Source organism: Elgaria multicarinata, chromosome 5 (assembly GCF_023053635.1).
Source record: "Elgaria multicarinata webbii isolate HBS135686 ecotype San Diego chromosome 5, rElgMul1.1.pri, whole genome shotgun sequence".
NCBI classification, from domain to species: domain Eukaryota; kingdom Metazoa; phylum Chordata; class Lepidosauria; order Squamata; family Anguidae; genus Elgaria; species Elgaria multicarinata.
The window spans coordinates 119265778-119282276 of record NC_086175.1 but is presented as its reverse complement, the minus strand read 5'-3'; the positions used below and the strand labels follow the sequence as shown (position 1 = coordinate 119282276).

General features: G+C 43.0%; 1 protein-coding gene across 1 annotated transcript in view; it reads left to right on the top strand.

Annotated features, from left to right (window-relative positions):
- Positions 1-16499, top strand: part of CNTN5 (contactin 5) — a 447440-nt gene that overhangs the window by 376295 nt on the left and 54646 nt on the right. The window contains exons 14-16 of the mRNA XM_063127114.1: positions 5821-5941; positions 13968-14126; positions 15861-16010. Of these exons, the coding sequence (XP_062983184.1) occupies positions 5821-5941; positions 13968-14126; positions 15861-16010 (430 nt within the window). The remainder of the gene's footprint in view (positions 1-5820; positions 5942-13967; positions 14127-15860; positions 16011-16499) is intronic.

The window sequence follows — 16499 nt, the reverse complement described above, 5'->3', positions numbered from 1 at the left end:
ACACACACACACACACAGAGAGAAAGAGAGAGGAGGAGGAGGAGGAGGATTCCTCCAACATCCCTTCGTGTGAGCGCATATGCTGGGTTGCTTAGAGCCACATCCCATGACTTTTAAAAGCCTACGCAGAGTGACAGAAAATCCTCAGAAGTGGGAATTTGGCAGCACTATTGCAGAAGAGTGTTGTATTATTCAAGCTTCACATATGGGGGAATCATGAATTCCAACAAAACTTTATTTGGCATAGAGATTATTTTTTTAAAAAAAAAAAACGAAGAACAAGAGGGAAAATAACAGGTGTACAGACACAGCAGCCCCTGTTAAGAATTTCTGGATATTTTCTGGCATCCCTGCCCTTTTCATAATATTGACCCTGTTCAGGTGGCATTCTAAGCCACGGTAGTTAAGCATTTTGAGTAAACATTACAGCTTAGTGTGATGTGTGAACCATGATTTAAAGCTTCATCCCACGTACCTGCTTCCCTCGGATTATCCCAATAGCGCTAAGATTTCGTGGTTGTTGTTGGTTTTGCTACTGGATGACAGCGATCCTTTGCATACCAGGAAGTGAGTTTAAGGGGGGAAACGTAAAAAATCATAAAAAATCAACAGATGTCCCAATTCAATTCAAATTTGGTATGCTTAAAGCTCTCCCTAACACCTATTACTGTGCCAATTTTAGTGTCTTTATCTTTAAAGCTTACGCAGATGTAAGCATTTCTTTAAAATCCTGCACGTGCGTCCCAGCGGTGGCTTGGAAGATACACTCAAAAAGTAGGGGATAAATACGGCGAGTCTTTTTGCTTTATTGCACAATTAAGGCAGGATGCATGGGAGTACTTCACAATCAAAGCAGATTATAAGGTGGAAAACTTCTGAGTCCTTTGCATGCAATTCGCAGTGATTGCACAGTATAACACTGGTGTGATAAAGCTCTTAGCATGCCATGTGAACCATTCCTGTTTATGGTGACTACATAACCATGGTTTAAATACACTCACTGACCACTTGTTGCAAAAGGGTTAGGTGCCTATCCATGGCTTGTGAACCGCCCAGAGAGCTCCAGCTATTGGGCGGTATAGAAATGTAGTAAATAAATAAATAAATAAATAAATAAATAAATAAATAAATAAATGGCATAGTTGCCCAGTTATCCTGATTTTGCCCACGGTCCCAGGAAGGTCCCAAGACCGTGGGAGGTGTGGGCACTTGTGAGTAAGTGCAACACCAGAAATGGGCACAGAGCTGCACGGCATGGCTCCATACCCATCAGGGGAGGGGATGGCAGCAATGGTTTGGAAGTCGATTTCAGGGGGAACGGTTTTTTTTTTCCCTTCCTTTTTTGTTGGAAGAGCCTCGTGTGGCGCAGAGTGGTAAGCGGCAGTTACTGCAGCCGAAACTCTCCCCACAGCCTGAGTTCGATCCCAGCAGAAGCTGGTTCTCAGGCAGCCAGCTCAGGTCGACTCAGCCTTCCATCCTTCCGAGGTCGGTAAAACGAGTACCCAGCTAGCTGGGGGAAAGGTAACTGCGACTGGGGAAGGCAATGGCAAACCACCCTGCTACAAAGTCTGCCAAGAAAACGTCAGCGAAAGCAGGCGTCCCTCTAGGAGTCAGCAATGACTCAAGTGCTTGCACGAGAGGTTCCTTTCCTTTCCTTTTCGTTGGAACAGGAACTTGCTCTTGCATGACTTGCCCCGCTTCTTCTAAAAAATTTTTTTAAAAAAGTGGCCATGACATCCCAGCTTCCTCCCCGGATGTTGCACGCCGCGTGTGAATCCAAGGTGAGGATCTCATGATCAGCATATCACGAGATCCTCCCCCCTCCCTCCCTAGGTGTAGACATGCCCAGAGAGACGGAGAGAGCTGGTGGGCAATTATTTGCATTCTGGATCACATGTTGTGCAGGTCTACCTAAGAGCAATCCTAATCCATTTTGTTGAAATAACTGCATGCCAAGAGTATCTGTTTTCATTGCTCTTCTCGTTGCCGCCCGAAAAAAATCTGTGATTCATCCAAATGCTACCAGTCTGCCATTTAGGTATGTAGATTGAATATACATTTGCTTTCCTGAGATGCACATTAGGATTCAATCTCTGTGAACCTCTGTCATATAGTGTCAGCTACCATTTTTAAAAGCACTGGGGCAATAAAGCCAGTCACTCACTGTATATATGATACTTTTATTTTCTCTAACAGCAAAGCCGCCATTAAATGTAAATTATTCTCAGAGGGGAAGGAAAATGTGGACTGATTTTGGTCTTACCCTTTAACTATCTATAGTTTTATATCAAAAACATTAATCTTCTTGAATAGCCTATATTTCATGGCTAATAAGCATTGTCGCGCCAGACAAGTTGCAAACTTTCTATCCCCAAGATGGCACCTTACTGAAGTGAAATACAGTGATTCATCACATCGTCCATCTTCAGAGTCACAATGAACTAGCTAGCTTGTGAAGTACCTGAGAGATCCCGAAACTCTGCAGTGCAAACATGAGAATTGACGCTTTGAAGCTTTTTTTCCAAGCAATTGGCTTAGACAAGTGTCAACAGATCTGTCAAGCTTGATATATGCAAGGAAGAGTTATGTTATCAGTGGGATATCACCTGTGGATTGGTGTGTGTGTGTGTGTTAAAACACTTATTCAGAGTTTGAGTTTTCGCATTCCCTCTAAAGAGATCGTATAGGTGTGTGCGAATCCAAAGTATTGTTATGAAAAGGGATTTGCTAAGTTCCAGAAATGGGCTATTTCCCACTGGGTGAGAAAAAAATACTGGCAAGGATGGAGAAACGTGATAGCGGTGTAGAAAACTCTCATAATACTAGAATTCGGGGTTCATCCCATGATGCAGGATGGTGGGAGATTCAGGATAGATAAAAGGAAGGACCTCTTCATAGGATTCACTAACACAAGATGTGGTGATGGCCCCCAACTTGAATGGCTTTAAAAGGTGATTAGACAAAGGATAAGGGCATCAATGGATACTAGTTATATGCTTCCTCCAGTATCAGAGGCTGTGAGCTTTTCTTCATGAGGCTTTTATTGTACTCTCATAATTCCGCACTCAAAGCTATTTATGGGTTCTTCAGATGATGTCATGACACCTCCCCCACCCAGTTTCACTTCTGTTTTTAAGGACCACTTTCTGCAATATTTTTTAAGAGCAGGAGAAATGTGGTATTAATTGTGAAAACGCTTTTTCCACTTGTGCATTTGGATTATTCCACTATAGTGCAGTGCCATCTAGAGGTTACATAGAGAATAAGCAGGAAAAGAAATGCTCTTCGTGTAGTGCTCATGTCTCAATTTTGTGACGAAACTGAAAGTAGTATGCCTATGTAGCAAAGCCCAGTATGCCTGTATAAACCAGTTGCTGGGGAACATAAATGGGAGGGTGCTTTTGAACTCATGTCCTATTTGTGGGATTTCCACAGGCAGCTGGTTGGCCACTATGTGAACACAATACTGGAGTAGATAGGCCTTTGGTTTGACTCAGCATGGCTCTTCTTATGTTCTTCAGGCTGGAGACCTTATATGACCTACACAGGCATTCAGCCTGTACATGTGATATTTAAAAGCCTAGTGGGAGTGAAGATACACATGCAAGTCCTCCAACCATCATCTCCACATGTTGAGCATGAAGCTCTGCAGGAGATTTATAAGTGTGTACAGTTGAACATGCTTACAAAAAGCCTTGCCTTTGGGAATCCTAATAAGGCAATCCACAACTCGGCAAAGCACTGGTCAATGCTCACGTTAGTGAAAAATTTGTAAAAGTTCTTTAGAGGTGCCAATGTGCCCTGGGATGTTGTGAGAAAAGTTTGCATGTGCGTCCTCATCCCCATTATCACAGATGTCATAGAACTACAGCCTAAGTGTCAATGAATGTTATGGGACATTGTAGGGAGAACACTATTCTGCCATTTTTGGTGGTGGACCCTTGTCAAAGGTACTATGTCATTCCATCAGCTTTCAGTGTACCCCTTCCTAATCATGTTTGTGCTGACACATCAAGAGCCAGGCTCCAGCCATTACACTGTTTACATCACCTGTAAAATCTTAATGGAAAAAAAGGTTACAAGGGATTCTAGGCAGTGAGTCAGAGAGCTATACAAATAAAAAGAAAAGGATAAAGGAAAACAAAAACCCCAACGCTTTTTGCAATGTAGTAACGATATATTGTAAGCATGATATAAATCAAGTTGCCGTTCAGCAAGAAGGCATCTAGCATAAAGCCCATCATATTCCATAGTAAATACTGAAAGGGACAATGTGTTATTGTCATTCAATACATCACAGCCGTTCCAAGAATTGTGGTTGCAATTTAAGAAGATTAGTTTATCGCCTGCCACTCCACATTTTTAAGAAGTAAGCAAATAACTACCTACTCATTCTGTCTTGGCTTTATCATGCTCTTTAAAACAGCGCAGTCTTTTATGGTGCACTGATAAAAGAGACTCAGCAGCGTGGCTTAAAAATCTAGAAATAAACCACAATCTCAATGCACAGCAGAGCCGATTACACTGTTTTAAAATGGGTCCCTCTCCTAATGCCACTCAAAAGCAACATCACCGTTCCATCGCACCACTGAACTGGTGTTAACCTTGCTCTTCATATCTGTAGATGTAAGCCTTCATCTGAATTCTTGTTTGCATTTACAGTAATATGTAGAAACAATGCCGAGGCACAAAATATGGATGATCAATTATTGGCATTGGGCCATTTAGACAATCGGACCCTCTGGGGTCCCCCAGAAGGACGCGCCCATTTCTCCTGGCCTCAACTCCTTTCCCATCATTTGGTGGTTTCCCCGCATTTGTGAATTTCCCCCCATTCTACAGGGTTGCAATCCCTCTCCTAAACCTTAGTTACTGGCAGAGTCTCCGCATCAGTCAAGTGTGTATTGTTACGACACGTAAGTGAAACATTGTAAGGGCAATGTTACATCTAAAAGTTACTTAGACGATTCCTCCATTCATTACAATGCAACCATTAAAGAAAATATACAAGTATATGAATGGGGACTATCATGCTTTTAACTTCTCTGTGGCCCTGATCAGAAGACATCTTAAACCACAGCTTTAACCACAGCTTTAAGCAGCTTTCCGGCTTAAAAGCCATAGTTAAAGCCACAGTTTAAGGTGCCTTCTGAATGGAGCCAATCTTAGTTTCCAATCTGTGACCTCCCTTTTTGCAGGATGTGGCATATTTTTAAATTTAAAATTGTCATAGAAACCGTATCAGGGAAGGTCCATTGCACTGTGGTTGAGCACGTGATTTGCATGTACAAGGTCTCCGATTCGCCCCCTGGTGTCTCCAGTTCAAAAGAGCAGATAGCAGGACTGTAAAACAAACTCATAAACAAACAGTCTGAACTGTGTGCTGAAAGGATGGTGGCTGCAATGTCAGTGGGGTGGTGAATCCACTCCGGATTTCAGTCAGAACCAGTCAGAACTCTAAAGGAGCTATCCAAAGTGCTGAACCCTATCCCCCAAAGAGTTCTGACTGAAACCCGGAGTGGATTCACAGCCTACTCGAATCAGAGTCACTGCCCTCCTGCTACTAGTAGAGACCAGCAGGCAGCAATATACCAATGGTCCAACTCAGCATAATGTAAACTTGCATATCCATATTAATCATAATTAACACAGATATTACTATAACACATTTTGAGTGTGGTGGGGTCACCACCAGCGTTGTGCTCATATTGGAATAAGAACCTCCAAAAATACTCAATGAATGCTGCTCCTCCATTTCTGCAAAAAATTGTGATGTTTTTAAGCTGGTGCTATTGTATCTCTCTTTTCTTTTTTTTCCAGCAAGCATCCTCTGCAGATTTAATGATCAGGAACATTCTTCTGATGCATGCTGGGAGATATGGCTGCAGGGTACAGACCACAGCAGACAGTATATCAGATGAGGCAGAACTTCTTGTTAGGGGTGAGTATGGTAATAACGCAGGACATGATCAACATAAATTATCCTACAAAGGAATTTCAATGAAGCCTTCCATGTGCTTCAGTACTATAAATTGCATCTCTCTCTCTCTCTCTCTCTCTCTCTCTCTCTCTCTCTGTTTGGGTATCATTTCTGTGTTGTTGTTTTTCCTTTAACAGCTTCTCTTTGGGAACAAGGACCTTTAGTTAAAGTTTGCAAAGGGTGATAACAAATTGAAATCTGGCAATTCTGACGACTTGAAAAGCCTTGATGATTAACCTCCCTGCAAAAAGGTGGGGAGAAGGAGACTCAGATGTTTGGGTGAGGTAGAAATAAATGATATAGTTATGACTCCTTTTTGATCGGGAGAACCATTTTCTAAAAAAAAAAAAATCCGTTTTGGAAGGATGTTTGGGTTCAAAAAGTGCATTCCAGCCACAGAGATGGACTCTTAGTTCTCAATAGAACACCACCTCTCCACCAATATCACACAATGCAACTTTCACACATAAGGATTTATGTTTAATGATACCGCTGAATTTCGGGTCGTTGGTCAAAATTCATCCATTTGTAATGTTCGCCTTTGTAGCGAGTGTGGATCGATGTATTACAAATTTGCTATGAAGTTTGGAATTGATTGTGAGCAGTAAATGTGCAGTAAAGTACTATTTAGATCCCCCATTAAATTTTCAGTTGTCTTACCAGCTAGACCCCCCCTCAAAAAAAAATCTCCTTGAAGCGGTCTCATTACGTGCTCCCCTTGTAGTCACTAGGGATGGCTGTTGCAGGGATTCCCAGCTGTGCATTTTCAAGCTGAGCCATGGGCTTTCCCCCCAAATCTGGGAAGTTTCTTGTGTTCCACAAAAAATATCTCCACTTGTGCAAATTAAGCATATTATGGCCAAATGTTGTGCAAATTACAGCTGCAATTTGTGTAATTGCGCCACGGTACCCATGGGCACCACCTGGGTAACCATTGCATGCCTTGATGTATGTAAATGGAGGTTTTAAAAAACAATCTTGAATGCTCTGCAGACTAAGCACACCCCATGGATTTAGCCTGGAGGGGGTTTCTGGGGGGAGAAAATGTCCCCCATACCACTCATGGTTGTCCACCCCCATTCTAAACAAACAACAAGTTTCAAAAAAGAAACCAATTCCAAATAAAATAAATGTATACAATAAATTCAAAGCAACTTAAAACCAATACCACGACCAGAGTATGCCCTAAAAGCCATTAGACAATTCAAAATAAACTGAACCATTATTAAAGAGATGTTAAAAGCCTGGTGGGATAAGATTCAACCTTGCAGCACTATTTATTTATTTATTTATTACATTTTCATACCGCCCAATAGCCGAAGCTCTCTGGGCGGTTCACAAAACTTAAAACCATAATAAAACAACCAACAGGTTAAAAGCACAAATACTATCGAATTAGTAGGTATAAACAAACCTATATGGAGACTTATTGCATATGGAGTGAAGAATTTTTATCCTCTGCAGCTGCTCTCCTCTTTTATACGTCTATGGTCCTTCCCTTGCTCAAACATTTGGCCTTTGGACTACCTGAGCTGGAGGATGCACCATGCCGGATCTATTTCCGCTCACGTTTGCGTCTTGCCTTGCCCACGCCCTGCTGTGAAATCACCTCACACCATCATAGCTTGCAGAGGGGAAAAGTGGGGCGCTATGACAGCTGGCATTGCCTGAAGATTCTCGCTGCCTTTCGTTACCAGGTCACCTGCGCTTTTCACAGCTCCATGACAGGCAAAATGAATGAATAAATGGAATTAATAAAAAACTGAAACAAATGCATGTAATTTTTCCGAACGTGACATATCCATGCTGGAAAAGGGTTCACTTGCTCACTTGGAGGCAATATATTAGAAACATAGAACTGGAAGGGACCACAAAGGTCATCTAGTTCAACCCCATGGTGCTGGAAGAAATCCACAAATCTCTGACCAGGGGCCATCCAAATTCTATTTTAAAACTTCTAGTGAAAGAGGTTCTGCCTCCTTCTAAGTGGTTGCGTTCTGCTGTCAAATAGCTTATAGCATCAGAAAGTTCTTAATGTTTAGTTAAAATCCACTTTCCAGTTAATAATATGCATCTGTTCAGGAGCAATGCAGAACAAATTTGTTCCATCATTATTAATTGGGTCCTGGGATTTCTTATTGTTGTTTTTTAAAATTGTATGTGTACACACACAGACACAGCTAACAACAATAAGAAATCCCAGTATTCAATTATGGAGCAAATAAACAAACACACACAGACACACATGTTGTCTGTTTACATGTTTGTATATAAGTGTGTGTGTGTGTGTGTGTTATATTCTAAACTATTGTATTTTTAAGGTTTTATTTTTTTGTAAACCATCCAGAGAACTTTTGCTATTGTGTGGTATAAAAATATCATAAATGGGAAAAAATGAATTAAGGTGCTATCTCATGCATGTTTAGACAGAAAATAAAGTTGTACAAACTCCCAGCATACCCCAGACAGCAGTGTTGGGTTTTTGCTTTTTCCTGTTTGAACATGCATAGGATTGAGACTTTAATCATCTATGTAACAGTCCTTAAAATATTGGAAGATGGCCATCCTCATATCACCTGTTAATTGTCTCATTTCCAGCATACATGTAGTCTACTCCTCCAACCTTTCCTCATAGGACTGGGTCTCAAGGCCCCTCACCATTGTTTCCCCCCATCTCTGGACCTGTTCCAAGTTGTGGATAACTTCCTTAAACCGCAATGCCCAGAACTGGTCCCAAAGCCCGTATATTAGCATCAGTTTGCAGGTCACTTTACAGACTTGCAATGGACAGGTCCCTACCCTGAGGAGCTTAGAATCTAAAATCTGTCAGGGGAGAAATAGCAGAGGAAAGGACAGGAAGGGGAGGCAGAAGAAGACTGCAATTATTATTTAAGCTACACCTACTTTGGCTTAGTTACAGTAGGACAGCCTGGCCCCAGCATTGTGCCCTCCAGATGTGATGGATGGCAACTTTCATAATGTAATTCCCAGCCAGAATGGCCAATGGTGAGGAATGCTGGGGGTTGTTGTCCAAATTAGGGCTGTGCTCCACTCTGTTTTGGGTCGTAGAAGTGGGGGCAGAGCAACCTGATCCGCCTCCGCCAAAGGCGGATCGGGTTGGGGGAGCTGCGGATCAAGGCGAAGCGGTTCGCCTCCATTCGGAGCTCCGAACGCAGGTAAGGGAGGGTCACCTGGTGGCAGCACCACCGCAGTCCATGCAACAACAGCGGCGGAGCCAGGTAAGGGGAGAGGGGGCTTACCTGTGTCAGTCGCGGTCCGGCGCAGACTTCAACTGAGGCCCAGGACCGCGACGGAGGCAGGTAAGTGGGGAGGGGGGCTTACCTGGATCCACTGTTGCTGCAGTCCGTGCAGCAATGGCGGTGGAGCCAGGTAAGGGGGAGGGGCTTATTCAGCCCCCATTTTGCCCTCCGTCCCCACTTACCTGCCTCCACCGTCCGCCGCGGAGGTAAGTAAGTAGGGAAGGGGGGAATGTTGATCTGCCCCTCTGGATCTTGTTCCGTGGAGCGGCGGAAGTGTGGAGCAGCCCTAAGCAGATCAGCCTGATCCGAAAGTTGCGGATCGGGCCACAAAGCAGTTTGGGGGTCATTGCACAGCCCTAGTCCAAATCATCTGGAGGGTCACCAGGGGGCAGTATCCAGCAATGACATTCCACAAACTCAAATAGCGCCAGTGGAGCTCTGCTGAATCTTCCGGTTGCACAAGCGGCTGCCTCTTACTCTCATGCAAATGGCTGCACAACAGGCGCAAAGCACTTGTGGACCCAGTTGTGCAATGCATTACACAAGGGGTGCAAGCAGCTGCGTCATCCAAGCAGAATGTGCAACGGGTTGCACAACTTGTTGCAAAGCGCAATGTGAAACTGCTTGCACACACGTAACTGTAGTTGGATTCTGCTCTTGCGCTTAGCTCAGAACCTAGTTTCCACTGGCGCTAATGGAATGGCACAGTTGGATACTGCCCTAAGTTGAGGGAGGCTGGAGTAGAGCTTGGAGAAATGGGCCAAAGTCTGCCCAGAATATGTGTGATTTGAGATGGGATTTGAAGGAAGAGAAATGGCATCACACAGCTGTTCTGGGAGACATGTTGACCTGTCATGCAGATCTTAAAGGGACAGTTATCCCTGGCAGAAAGTAACAGTGGCCATCCCAACCCCACCCTCTAACCTCCCAGCTACTCTACTTTTCTGATACACCCTGCCCATTCTTCATTCACAGCTTGCAAAAAGAATGAGCCGATTTTCAAAGAAGATGGTTTCTCTTTAGGCACCACCGCTCAACATGTTTACCGCTCTTTGTTTCCTAGTGCAAATTGATTTTGGGGGGGTGGAAAAGAAGCAGAACTTCTTCAAACAAACCACGGTATTTGCACAGGGTAGTGGCATTTATGACACTGTGGAAAGAAACTTGCTTCCATTTGTCAGGTCTCAGTTTATGGGGACGAATCGAGTCTTGCTCCCTGTCTGCAAATGATCAGAACCAAGTTTTTGGTTCTGATTCCAGAGCAGGTTTTCCTTTCCTATTGGCATCCATGCCTGCCAGCTTTTATTTATTTGAGAGGGTTCTACGCTTAAAGGTGGCCTAGAGTTAATTTTACGTGCGTGCGCGCACACACACACACACACACACACACAGAGACAGAGAGACAGAGAGAGACAGAGAGAGAGAGAGACAGAGACTGGCCCCATGAGGGTGAAAGACAGGGGAACAAGCAGGACGCCATGGTGAAGAAGAAGAAGAGCAACTCCAGGAGACTCTGGCAACTCTACCCTGCTGGGGTAAGGGTCCTCCCTGGATGACAGCAGAGTTTTCCATTACAGCTGCTTCAACTGTACCAAGAAACCTTGAAAGGGATGGAGTCGGGAAAGCTTTCGATCCACTGGGTCCAAAGCCACATCATTTCTCAAATAAAACCCCAGAATGGAGGGGAAGCTATACCACCCCTGAAGCTGGGGGAGTGAATAAACCTCCTACTGGAGGCAATGAGAGTTTCCTTTTCAACAACCGCCAGCCCAAGTTTATAATCATTTGTATCGTGCAGCTGAAGAGGTGCGCAATATACAATTGCATGCATTCGCCATTGAGGGACAGCCCTAGGCACTGGAGTCTGCATACATCAGAGACTCAGAATCTCAGACCTGGGGGGCAAATCCAGCCTGCTTGGGGTCCCCATCTGACCCTTCAGAATAAGTGACTCTTAATTTTGTCCAGTGCATAACACGGGACGTGGGGAGATGTTTGCATCCGGGCATTTTCCTTCCCCAATGTGCATGAGCCTCCCTTTGAAGTTGGGAGGAATCAATAATTGTAAATTATATTGGTAATCTGGAGTGGGACCAATGAAGGGTCATGGCCCTGAAATTACGAAGTTGTGAAACCTCAAGGTCAGATAAAACAGCTCATTAACGAAGTCACTAAACCATAAGTTATATATACATGGTTCCGAAACTTTTTGCAATGGGAACAGCTACTTTCTATTTATTATACAACTTCATGGTACAGCTCAGATTGCTTTCTCTGACGAGACTGGCTGCATTTATACCCAGTCATTGACTGTGCCAAGCATACAGGCACACTTTGAAAAGTCTATGCATTTTCCCCAAAATTGTCTCTTCTCAATTTTAAAAGGAAAAGGAAAAGAAAGAATTGTCTTGGGGAATCTAGAAAAGTAACACAGCCCTGGGGGGAGTAGAAGAGCTTTCCTGGATTAACCATCCATTTGACACTGTAAATGACTACAGTTCAGCATAACATTTAATGAGATTTTTTTCCCCCACCAACACAAGCTGATTGACATCTGCATAGGATTTTAGGCCCTAGCTGACAATCATGCTTTCGTCTTGACTGAGATGTGTGGCTTGAGGGGTGTTTTCTTTTACCTATTCCAATCTACTTTCAAAACACTCTGTGTTAAAAGGAAGCGCTTGTTTTGCAATCATACAGACAGTGCAGGAGGTATGCAGTTCGAAAAACCTAAACTACAATCGTGAAGATTGAAGGTTTCAGAAATGTAGAAGAATCCTTGCTGCAAAAATAGTGTTGGAGATTGAACATGGACACAACCTCTGCATGTTTTATATGGGCTTGAGCTTGCTGCTGTGGTGGTAGTACTGTGATTGGAAATACTCTCTATATGTACCTAGGGATGTCGGATAGGGTGACCATATGAAAAGGAGGACAGGGTTCCTGTATCTTTAACAGTTGTATTGAAAAGAAAATTTCAGCAGGTGTCATTTGTATATATGGGGAACCTGGTGAAATTTCCTCTTCATCACAACAGTGAAAGCTGCAGGTGCCCTGCCCTTAAATCTGGTCACTCTAGTATAGCTCCTGCAGCTTTAACTGTAGTGATGAAAAGGGAATTTCACCAGGTTCTCCATATATACAAATGACACCTGCTGAAATCCCCTTTTCTATGCAACTGTTAAAGATACAGGAGCCCTGTCCTCTTTTTCATATGGTCAGCCTAATGTCGGAGAAATCCATTTGGGTGGTGGGCAGAGTTCACAAAGTCTTCCTAGGTTCAGTCCCCTCAGACTTCTTCTTGGTTCCCGCTGCAGCGCCTGATTTGGGCCACTTTGGGCAGTCTGCACAATTTTTTTTCCCCACAGGGTCCTCAACTTGCACAAATTTCTGAGCAAAGCCCTGTCATTTGCATAAATTGCTACCAAATTGGCACCAATGTGGTTGTAATGTGCACCAATTCTTCTGAAATTGGCACAGATTGCAGAACCTGGGGTGGGGAGGGAAAATGGACAAAAAAAGCCTGCAGTTCAGCTCGCAAACAGAAATTGAGCTGTACACACCACAGAACGAAGAAGAAGAAGAAGAAGAAGAAGAAGAAGAAGAAGAAGAAGAAGAAGAAGAAGAAGAAGATTTCACAGCGACAAACAACCCTACTGTTTAGGGAAAGAATATCATAGAATGTTGACAGTCGGTTGAAAAAGAAAAAGAAATGAAAAACGAGGTATGAGAGGGAAGAGTAAATTGCTGTGTTTGAAGCCGTAACAATTTATAATATCCCAGAGGAAGACATGGCTGGCAAGCCAAACTACTTAACAGAAGAGTAAATTGGTGTGCTTGTTAGTCTTATCAAAGTCATAACAGATATACAAAATCATCAAAGTTACAAAAGGTATACAAAATGCATCATTTTTTGTTAAAAACAAACAAACCTGAATGCAACAAGTGAAATTAAAATCAATTTCCCCTATCAGTCGGAAACTTTCATAAGTAATAAGTTTATTATTTATTCATTTATTTTATTTGTGGCATTTATATACTGCTGATTATATTATTAAAATCCCTCAGTGGTTGGTTCACAATATTAAAATACTTTTTTATTATTAATAAATTATTAAATATTGAAATATTTTTCTGCCTCCCAAACTGCACAGGAGAGGGTTTTCCAGAGAATGGGGGCCGCTACAGAGAAGGCCCCACCGTTGAGGTTTTTCATGGAGACTTTGCTTTCACTTCCAAATTCTCCTGACAGTCCAGTCAGTTTCTCTATGTGGAATGAGGAGGGGGCATTTTGTCCTTTGCCTCAGAGAACAAAATGTCTTGGGCCAGCCTTGCCAGGGTCCTCCAGATGTTTTGGACCACAACTCCCATCAGCCCCATCCAGCATGACCAGTGGTCATGGAAGATGAGACCTATGGTTCAACCCATCAAGATAGGGATGGATGGTTTAGGACCTATGGCAGAGAAGTCAAAATACTATAACCCTGAAGGTTATGGGTTTGCATTCTACAGAGACTGAACAGCCATTCCCCAGTGAGAAGATTCAAATCTGCAGACTCTCAAGCAGCACAGTTCTTTCATGTGCCTGGGTCCCTGGAGACATAGCGATGATGAAAAGTAGCAGTTCTTAATCTGGATTCATTACAGAGTACACGTGGATGTGATCCTATATGTGTACCAACAGGAATTTCCAAGTACTGTAGTGCATTCAGTCTCTTGTCTTTCAGGTCCACCTGGGCCTCCTGGGGTTGTGATTGTTGAAGAGATCACAGAGACCACAGCAACACTTTCGTGGACTCCCGGGGCAGACAATCATAGCCCCATAACCTCCTACAACCTGCAAGCACGAAGTCCGTTTTCACTTGGCTGGCAGACTGTAAAAACAGGTGAGAGAATTAAAAATAAATAAATAAATAAACCACATCAATCAAGCAATCTGAATGGATCTTGTGGCCTGTCTAGGGCCAGAAAAAGAAATGGAGGAGTGGTCAAGGGCCTAGCACAATGTCACAACTTGATGAGTCGCAAGCCCAATTTTTGCTGACAACTTCATCTTGCTTCTCCTACACATTGTCCCTAGGAAGAAACAAAACTGACTAATCCTTCTCTCTTGTCACTTTTGCACATGTTTTTAGTGTTAATCTTCCATTTATTTTTATTTTTTTAAAAAAATAATCCCTAAATAAATATTTAAATATGTATTTTGAGGGATGGGCTAAAATGGCCATGCCCAATTTTCTGACCAATTTCAGCTGGCAAATGGGAGGTGACTCTTTGGGGTCAGTTTCAGGGGTCACAACTCAATCCCAAAATTTTTTGGGGGGTAGAGGTCTCACAGCTGGTTGGCCAAAAGCTGGTTGGCTACCGTGTTCACAGAGTGCTGGACTAGATGGACTCTTGGTTTGATTCAGCATAGTTTTTCTTATGTTTTTAATTGCGGGGGGGATTCCTCCCTACCCGTTATTTAAAAGGTTAAAGCATGGCAGTGTGGCACCAGGCATGAGCCCCTGGAAGCCACTGTAACTATTCAGAATGCCTGCGAGAAGGAAAAATGGTCGTGCCAACAGCCAGAGCTCCAATACTAATGCAGTGCCACTAGGGATATTGGAGGAACCCGTTCAGGGTTGAAGTTCTCCAGGCTTTCATCAGCTTGGTCCCTCGGACTTCGTCTTGTTTCCCTGTGATCATGGATTTTCCAGGGTTTTTTTTAATATGCATAAATCAAGCCCAAATGTGCACAAAATATGGGCAAAATTTATGCACATTATGCAAACCGCAGCTGCAATTTGCACAAATTTCTATTTGTGGATTTAAAAACAAAAAAACAAAAATGTTCCTGGATTTCGGAAAAAGCCTGCAGCTCAGCTTTCAAATGCAAGCCAAGTCAGAGGCACATCAGAAATCCAGTGAGCCCCGCAACTGACTTCCCTACCTGAGACCAAACCCACCAGCAAAGCCAGAAGGTTTTATTAAAACTGTAAGGGCTCAATCCTATGCATGTTCAAACGGGCGGGGGGGGGGAATCATACAACTCCCAGCATTCCCCGGCCAAGCCATGGATAAAATTGTACCCCCAAAAAAAGCATGCCTAGGATTGCACCAGGAGCAAATTAAGAAAATAGAAGGAAAGGTAAGAAGCGCGCTCCTGGAATTGTAAGCCCCTTTCCCTCTTCTGCCTCTGAATCATGCCCCCCAGAATAAAACCATTTTGCCCCTCCATCTGTTTTATATTCCCACACACACAAAATTTGGGCAAACCCCCAAAATAAAAGAAAAAAGAGACCGGCTGTAATTTAAATATGTATTTAAATGTGTGTTTTGTCTAAAAAGAAATCCACATTTAAACACACATTTTCCTCCCAAAATACTCTTTAAGCCCATATTTTGGAATATTTAAACTGCTGAGAATTTCTTTGCAACATTCGAAGGAGTTCAAAATCTGTTGGATATTTAATTTCCGTCCACACGTGAGCCCGAATGGTGCAGTTCAGGACATGTTATATACGAATTAGCTCTGTCTCAGCAATTGATTCCTCCAACTTCAGTTTAGCAACTTCAGAGAAAATTGTTTGTGGATTGTGTGGCAGTAATGAGTTACTCAATTTCCTCTCTCTTCACAGTTCCAGAAAACATCAGTGGTGACTTGGAGTCTGCGATGGCTGTCGAACTGAACCCGTGGGTGGAATATGAATTTAGAGTCGTAGCAATGAATAAAATTGGGACCGGAGATCCAAGTGCGCCATCTAGAGTGATCCGGACCAAGGAAGCAGGTAAGAATCTCAGATGGAAACAGGACTTTTAAAAAGGCTGTGATGCATATCCTCGTTTTGTCATTGCTGCTTTGCTTACTCCCAAACTAGCCTGACAGACTTGATTTTTTTAAAAAGGTTTCTCATAAGAAGATGGATTTTAGATTGGCAGTTTCTTGAGGGGGTAAACATTTGTGACCCTAGACATACTCTAAGCGCACATGTTTTTCCTTCACACTGTCTGCAATTGCCTCATTTTGCATTTCACTTGTAATACCAGGCTAGAATTGTAAAGTTCAATCGCAGCTTTTAAAGCTCAGCTAAAAACTTTTCTTTTTCCTAAATCTTTTAAAACCTGGTGCTGCTTGGACTTTATACTGTTAGTTTTACCCTACCCTGTGCTTGTTTACCCTACCCAGTGCCTGTTTGCATTCTCTTCCCCTCCTTATCGCTTTACTATGATTTTAATAGAATGTAAGCCTATGCGGCAAGGTCTTGCTATTTACTGTT